At 44.4% G+C, this 7,906-nt stretch overlaps 1 protein-coding gene across 1 annotated transcript in view; it reads left to right on the forward strand.

Annotated features, from left to right (window-relative positions):
* Positions 1–7,906, forward strand: part of LOC101857588 (pikachurin) — a gene marked incomplete in the record, with an annotated part of 75,439 nt that overhangs the window by 50,311 nt on the left and 17,222 nt on the right. The window contains 3 exon segments of the mRNA XM_013086688.2: positions 1,093–1,665; positions 2,476–2,677; positions 3,268–3,412. Coding sequence (XP_012942142.1) covers positions 1,093–1,665; positions 2,476–2,677; positions 3,268–3,412 — 920 coding nt within the window.

Below are 7,906 nucleotides of genomic sequence, written 5' to 3' on the forward strand. Positions count from 1 at the left end.
GGGGGGTTGCACACCTTGATCTGGTTATAGTTTTATGGGGAAAATGAAATACTACATTGAACTTGCCTGCTTCATCTCAGTCTTCTTTCAGTTGTGTTCATCAACTGAACATAGTTATGACAACTTGTACATGTATTTGAATTATTTTAAACGTTTATGCAAAAGAGCCTCAACAGAACAATCAAGGGAAAAGAAAGTCTATATTATAACCGTGAAATGAACTCCCTTCCTTCATATTTTCTTTTCTTATAAAAACAATTAAGAGAGGCAAATGCAGTTTGTGGGTAACTTGAATTGACATATATGACTTAAACATGTTGCTGTCACTGGAAAAATAGAAGACAAACGAGGCAGGGGTAGACCCAAATCAATCAACTCAGAAAACCTTAACATGCGGGGGGACCAGGATAGTATATTTTTTCATTATGGCTTAGAAACTGAAAATTGAATTGCGAATCTTGATTGCCATTATCGGTTTCCGATCTGACATTTAATGATGATGATGTTTGCCTGTAAGAAGTGGACGGTTGGCGGTTGCTCTGGTGTGGTTTACTATTTCTTTCCTATCAAACATCTATCGTCTTTATCTCCCCTCCTTTTTTGTGTGTGTTACTGTCTTGTAACACCTCTAATCTTCGGCCCTTATATTATTACCTTATTGTGTTGCAAGTGCCGTAATACTCTAACTAAAACTAAAAAGAAAACCTTAGCAGGCGGGTGGCGTGAAAAGACCAGAAATAGTATATTTTTTCTATAGAGCATAGAAACTAAAAATTGAATGGCGAATCTTGATTGCCATTATCGGTTTCAGATCTGATATTTAATGATGATGATGATTGCCTGTAAGAAGTGGGTGGTTGGCAGGTGCTCTGGTGTGGTTTGCTTCTTCTTTTCTATCAAAACATCTATCATCTTTATCTCCCCTCCTTTTTTTAATTACCTTATTGTGTTGTGAGCGCCGCAAAACCTCTACTGAAACTAAAGAGCATAGAAACTGAAAATTGAATGGGGAATTGCCATTATCGGTTTCAGATCTGACATTCATTTAATGATGATTGCCTTTAAGAAGTTGTTTTTCTTTTGACTCTCCAGAACTTCCTGCCCCAAACGACGCCTCCACCGGGACTCATCAGTCTTTAGAACCGCTGGAAAATGAAAGCGACCCACCTGTGCCCGGGCCCAAGGTCGTTGGCAGCGGCCCCGCGGCCCCGAAGGTCAAGGTGAACCAGGACGGAGAGGTGATGATCAGCGACAAGGACGTGGTGCACGTGGAGACGGTGGACCTGACCAAAGGCCTGGAGCCGCCCCGGGCCAGTGAGCAGAGGCGTCCGCACCACAAGACGCAGAGCAGCCTCATCCTGGATAGAGGCTACTACGACGTGCTGGAGGGTGGGGGTGGGGTCGCCTCTCCCAACGACGTGAACTTTAACCCGCTGGACATCCCCGAGGGCGGGAGTCTGGAGGAGGAGGAGGCGGAGAAGGAGCTGCTGCGGACCAACCAGATCGGCGTGCCGTCTATCCAGGAGGAGTTCCGTCCCCGGTTCGACGGGCAGGTCGTGTCGTGTGACGGTGTTGTGTGTGAGAACAACGGGACGTGCGCCGTCATGCAAGGGGAGGCCATCTGTAGGTGTCCTCTGGGCACCCTCGGGACCTACTGCGAGAGAGGTAATGCTGGTTGTTTGGATATAATGTAGGCCCTTTTCAACACTGTTGTAAGGAGGGTTTGTTTTGGTCGTTTTGGTAAATTTGACAACCCTTTCAATACTGTATGGAGAGGCCATGTTGGTCATTTTATTGGATGGATGCTCCTTTCAAATCTGTAAGGAGAGAAACTGCTGCTGGTCATTTTTATATGTTGGATGCCCCTTTCAACACTGCATGGAAAGGTGATGAACATGTTGATGTGTTTTGATGTCCTGATCCAAATTTTAAAATAGATGAAAAAACTAACCCCCTTTTGTGAGAGGTAATGTTGGGCATATTATTATGATAAGTTTGACGCCCATTTCAACACTGTAAGAAGAGGTAATGTTATATTAGTTAATGTTTTTTAATATCCTGTTGGAAAATCCTCATTTTTTAAAAGTGCGGAAAAACCCCAACAAAACCGAACAATCTTTGTAGGCGTGAAATGTCATGCTATAATTTGAATATTTAACATCCATCTGGGGATCATTAGATTTTTAAAAATTAGGGTTTAATGTGTGGAAATTTAATTCTTAAAAAATTTCCTCTGGCTTATTTTGGAAGGTTTGTGCAAAATGCAAACTCTGAACTGACCTTAGTGTGTTGCTGCCAGTACCGTATGTAAAACTCTACCAAAAAAGAACACTGTGGTCATGTTTTCCTTCTATCGATTATGATTCTAGATTTGTTACAGTTGGCACTTACATGACCAAAATTGAGTCGATAGTGCCGTAAAACACCTACTCTATCAGTCAAAAATCAATTTATTGATGACGTTGTTTCCTCCAGTGTTAGAAGTACGCTACCCCAAGTTCATGGGCACCGGTTTCCTCGCCCTGCCCACCCTGCGCAACGCTCACAAGGAGTTCCGGGTGGCCCTGGAGTTCATGCCCGAGTCGCTCAACGGACTCCTGCTGTTCAGCGGAGAGATGTCGGACGCCCGCACCGACTTCTTCTCCCTGGTCCTGGACGATGGATACGTGGTCTACAAGTACGTGTGTGTCTTGCCATCCCGTCTAATGATTTTGATTTGGATATTTTGATTTTAAACTCAGTTACTTGTGTGGTTGGTGGGTGCTCTGGTGTGGCTTGTTTCTTCTTTCCTATCAAACATCTATCATCCTTATCTCCCGGTCTTCTTTTTTTATGTTTGTTACTCTCTTGTGATACATCTAATCTTCGGCACTTATATGACCTTATTGTGTTGCAAGCACCGTAAAACCTCTAATAGAACTAACTAAATTACGAAACTGCTTTATTGCCTCCACCCACCCACCCCTCCCCTTCCCTGCTCCCCTTCGGTCCCCATGTGAATGGGTGAGTACATGTGTATATCGGTGTGCACATTTGTGAGGGAAGAGTGTGTGTGTATATGAGTGTACGTATGCGTGTGTGTGTGTGTGTGTGTGTGTGTGTGTGTGTGTATGTATGTGTGTGCATATATGCGTGTGTGTGTTTGTGTGTGTGTGTGTTCATGTGTGTGGGTGTACATGGTGAAACACCGAACCAATGTACCAGGATCTGGACTATAAAGATGTATCTTATCTTATCTATCCTATCTTATCTTATCTGATCTTATAGATTTGACTGCGGCACGGGGGCTGCCGAGCTGCGAACACCTAACCGTGTGACCCTGGGAGCGTGGAACCGTGTGGAGATGAGCCGCGTGGACAACCACGGCAGTGTACAGCTCAACAGTCACCAGGAAGTGGAGGGCTCAGCACAGGTACTCTTCTCTCGTGTGGGGGCTGCAATTATTAGAGATTGTATGGACGGTTCAGTGTAAGAAACCCGTATGTCACATTTTCCAAAAGTGGATTAAAAATTTTATTTCATTTTTTTTTGGGGGGGGGGGGGCTTTCCCGTGGCCACAGATCTGTCTCTGTTAGCCTACATTTGGTCGCTTTTAAGGACAAGCGGGCTAACCCAGATTTCAGGGGTTTCCAGAAATATTGACGTACGCCAAAAGTGGACATTGCGCTTCCCATAGGAAAAGTTTGGTTTCATAGGTGTGTATATTTGTTTGTTTATAGAGAAAACCCTCCTTGTCTTTTAAAGAAACTGAACAAGGGGCAAAAACTTTACCTTCGATGTTCTCAAAACAGCATTTTTCGGGATAGCCCCATTGTGCTTAAAAGCAACCATTTATTTTGTTGAGTATCAGTGTCGGGCTGTAACTAACTTGTTTACTGACTGATTCTCACGTTGAAAAGATATATTGCAGAGAAAGATCTGGGGCCATGGAAAAGCAATTGATAAAGTCGATTTTAGACAAATGTGGCATACGTGTTTCTTGAGCTGAACCGTCCAAGTTCTATACTTTAAAGCAAAGTATTGTTTGGCTTCTCGTAAAATGTACCTTGATTTGGGTGCAACACTGGCTTTCTAAAATGACTCTGGTCCTGGAACTCTGCAATGGTTGTATTTCAAAGGTGCTTTCTTCATCCCTTTGCCTTTATCCAACAAAATATGTGAACGACGTGGTGGAATCAGTCGCCCGTCAAATTTTGGGCTTATAAGGTTATTGGTACCATCTAAAAGACTGTTAATTTGCCTTGCTTTTGGTGGAAAAAATATCCATCAATGTAGAATAGAAGTTGAAATAGTTGCCATTGAAGGAGGTCAGGGTCCTCTGGTTTCAGAGGTAAGATTAGCAAGAAAATGGCCACCAAAGTTGGTAATTTCTATAGCTTGAGAGTCCTTGGAAACTGAAAATTTACAAATTTTGTGATTCTTATCAATGTTTTTCAGCCAAAATCCAGGCAGAAATGTGTTTTTATGGATATAAAAGGTGTTAAGCTAAAAACAGAAAATTAGAAAAAAAATTGCCCAAGGGGTTGAAAAACGCCAGTTTCTTTGATTTCATTATTTTGACGAGCGCCTGATTTCACCAAGATGCCTCGCATATATGTGTCCTTTTTTTACTCAACTTTGTAAAGACTGTCCATGACGAAGGAAAAAAAACCCTGTTCTACATGCTTTCATATGCAGGAAGGGAATGGTCGGGTTGATCAACTATTTCACAAGGGAAATCCACAAAAACATTGTATGGGACGCGCATTGTTTTGAAATTGCTTATTGGTTGCTTTTTTTAAAACACCAAAAGCCTGTCTTTGACCCGTTTGTTGCTGGATGTGCACGCCACAGCTTCTTCTTTTCAGTCAAATATCTATCGTCCTCATCTCCCCTCTTCCTTTTTGTTTGTTTGTTACTCTCTTGTAACACCTCTAATCTTCTGGCGCTCATATGACTGTATGCAGTTGCGAGTGCCATGAAACGTCTACTAAAACTAAAAAGCTTCTCTCTTTCTCACTGTGCATCTTTCCGTTTGTGCCATCTGTTTCTATTCAACTACCAACTGGGCCCTCTCCTGAAACATCCCAATATCCCCTTGAGCACCAAGGCGAAGCTCATCAACGCCATTTTCCTTCCAACGCTCACATATCAGTGCCAGACATGGACTCTAACAAAAGCCCTAGAGAGAAAACTGGTCACATGCGAGATGAAATGCTTAAGAAGAGCGGTCAACAAAACAAGAAGAGACAAAATTAAAAATGAAGTCATAAGGGACACCGTGGGAGCAACACCAGTCCTACCACACATTGAAAAACAAAAGGTGAAGTGGTTCGGACACCTCACGCGGATGCCCTCTAACCATCCAGCTCTGAGAGCATACAACACTAAATATTCTGGATGGAGAGCCAGAGGAAGACCAAGGCGACGATGGAGTGAATCTGTGGCAGACACCCTTAAAGATCATTGGATGTCCCTCCTACAGGCCACACGACTTGCTGCAGACAGACACCTGTGTCTCCCCGCGACACCCCAGGGTACAAGCGGAAGAAAAAAAGTTTTTTAAAAAAGTAAAGTTTCTATTCAAGGTAGCCTTTATGAAAAGAGCCATGAGAAAATATTCTGTCCTGTTCTTGAACCCATGAACCTGTTGCTCCTTAATTGAAAAGATAATAATTTTTGGGGGATTGTTGTTTAACACATACACTGCCAGGCCTCTTCCTCAATCCAATCGAAGAGCACAAGACATTTCTCGGACCTGGCAGTGAAGGGGTTAATAGCTTTAGTTCGCTTAGTGGGTGGTTGGCGGGTGCTCTGGTGTGGTTTGCTCCTTCTTTCCTATAAAAAAACATATCGTCTCTATCTCCCCTCCTTCTTTTTTGTGTTTGTTACTCTTGTCACACCTCTAATCTTCGGCACTTATATGACCTTATTGTGTTGCAAGTGCCGACACAACGTAGGTCGTTTAGGAAGCGGGGCTGCTTTATGACTTTGTCCCAGCCAGTCGGGACAACTCAAACGGAGAGGGCTACATACATCGTCCCAACAGACTAACAGAGATGCTCGAGAAAAACTCACATCTTTTGCGTGTGGCGGGGAAGTGCCTAACGAATGGACTGCAGATGATGGTACTTGGGTTTTAGTGATTCCTGAAATGTTAGAACTACTAGTTCACTCTCTCTCTCTCTCTCTCTCTCTCTCTCTCTCTCTCTCTCTCTCTCTCTCGCTCTGTCTCTCTCTTTCTCTCTTCTTCTGTGTGTGTGTCTCTCTCTCTCTTTCGCTCTCTCTCTCTCTCTCTCTCTCTCTCTCTCTCTCTCTCTCTCTCTCTCTCTCTCTCTCTCTCTCTCTCTCTCTCTCTCTCTCTGTCTGTCTCTCTGTCGGTCTCTCTTTCTTCTTCTGTGTGTGTCTCTCTTTCTCTGTCTCTCTCTCGCTCTCTCGCTCGCCCCCCCCCTCTCTCTCTCCCTCTCTCTCTCTCTCTCTCTCTCTCTCTCTCTCTCTCTCTCTCTCTCTCTCTCTCTTCTCCCCCCCCCCCGGTCGTTTCCGACTACCAGCCTTGCTTTTCCTCAGCACTAAATGACCGTTACTGTCTCTCTCTCTCTATGTGCTTTTCTTTACTTTACTCGAACTGAAACGGTAATCGATCTACCGTAGCGTATGGCGTATTTGAGGTATGGGTTTTTGATCAACCGAAGCGATACTGTCCGGAAGAGTCCCCTCAATCTGATTGATCCGCCGAGTGCGTGGGGTTGAAGTAGCGTTAGGGTAGAAGACATTCGGAGACGTCTCCGGCGAGCACCCAGGAACTACAAATGTATTCGGAAACGTACTCCCGCACACAGATGCACTGCTTTGGGGGGGGGGGGGGGGGGGTCAAACTGCGTATAATTTTTTTGCTTCAGATCATATAGCCACTAAAACTGTGGTAAATCAGTTATTTTCAAGGAAATTTCCAACTACAAAATATCAAATTACAGGTTAAAACAGGGGGGGGGGGGGGATGCCCCCCTGTAACCCCCCAGATTGTTTTTCTTGGTCCGGAGGCACAAAGCATTTTGATTGGTCCGTCTCCGTCGGAGGCGTCTCCGAATAGACACTGTGTGGCGTTAAAGAGTCCGGCCGCTTGCCTATCATGAAGAGGCTAGCTAACTTAGAGCGCCCGGTTCGCAAACACTTTTCGGTGATAACGTTTTTTGGAAGGGTGCCGAAGAACGATTTCCAGGAACTCTTACGTTACGTTTCTGGACTTGACTGCGGGTGGTTGGCGGGTGTTCTGGTGTGGTTTGCTCTCTTTCTTTCCTATCAAACATCTATCGTCCTTATCTCCCCTCCTTCTTTTTTGTGTTTGTTACTCTCGTGGCACACCTTTAATCTTCGGCGCTTCTATGCTTTAATAATAAGTTTTGCAAGTTTCGTAAAACTCTTACAACGAAAACTAAAGTGTCTCCTTTTGTTCTCCGTGTCCTCATAGTTTCTTATGGTACGTCATAACAACATCCTAGTGTCGTTGGGGGCTCTCGTGGCCTGGAGGTTAAGGTGTTCGACTCTCATTCAATAGGTTCCGGGTTCGAGTCTGGATAGCGACGGAGAAATTTCTTCTCTAAAATGTTCTCATTACACATCCTTTCCTGCTCTCTAGCAATGTTCTGTCGCTTTTCCTTGGCTCCTTCTTTCTGCTGTCTCTCAGCCACACCCCTGATCTTCTAGTAGGAAAGATCTACCTCTAGCCATCTCGGACAAGGGCGAAAAATCTCGGAGGGCCCGTGTGCAAGTTGCGCATGTTAAAGATCCCTTGGTGGTCTAAAATCGATAAAAGTAGGCTTCGGCCGCCACCCAGGCAAAATTCAAAATTTCCTACCTACTGATATTAGGTGTATCCCGCGAGCTCATAATATGACCTTATGCAGTTGCGAGCGCCGTAAAACACGTA

The sequence above is a fragment of the Aplysia californica genome, unplaced genomic scaffold, assembly GCF_000002075.1.
Source record: "Aplysia californica isolate F4 #8 unplaced genomic scaffold, AplCal3.0 scaffold00492, whole genome shotgun sequence".
NCBI lineage: Eukaryota > Metazoa > Mollusca > Gastropoda > Aplysiida > Aplysiidae > Aplysia > Aplysia californica.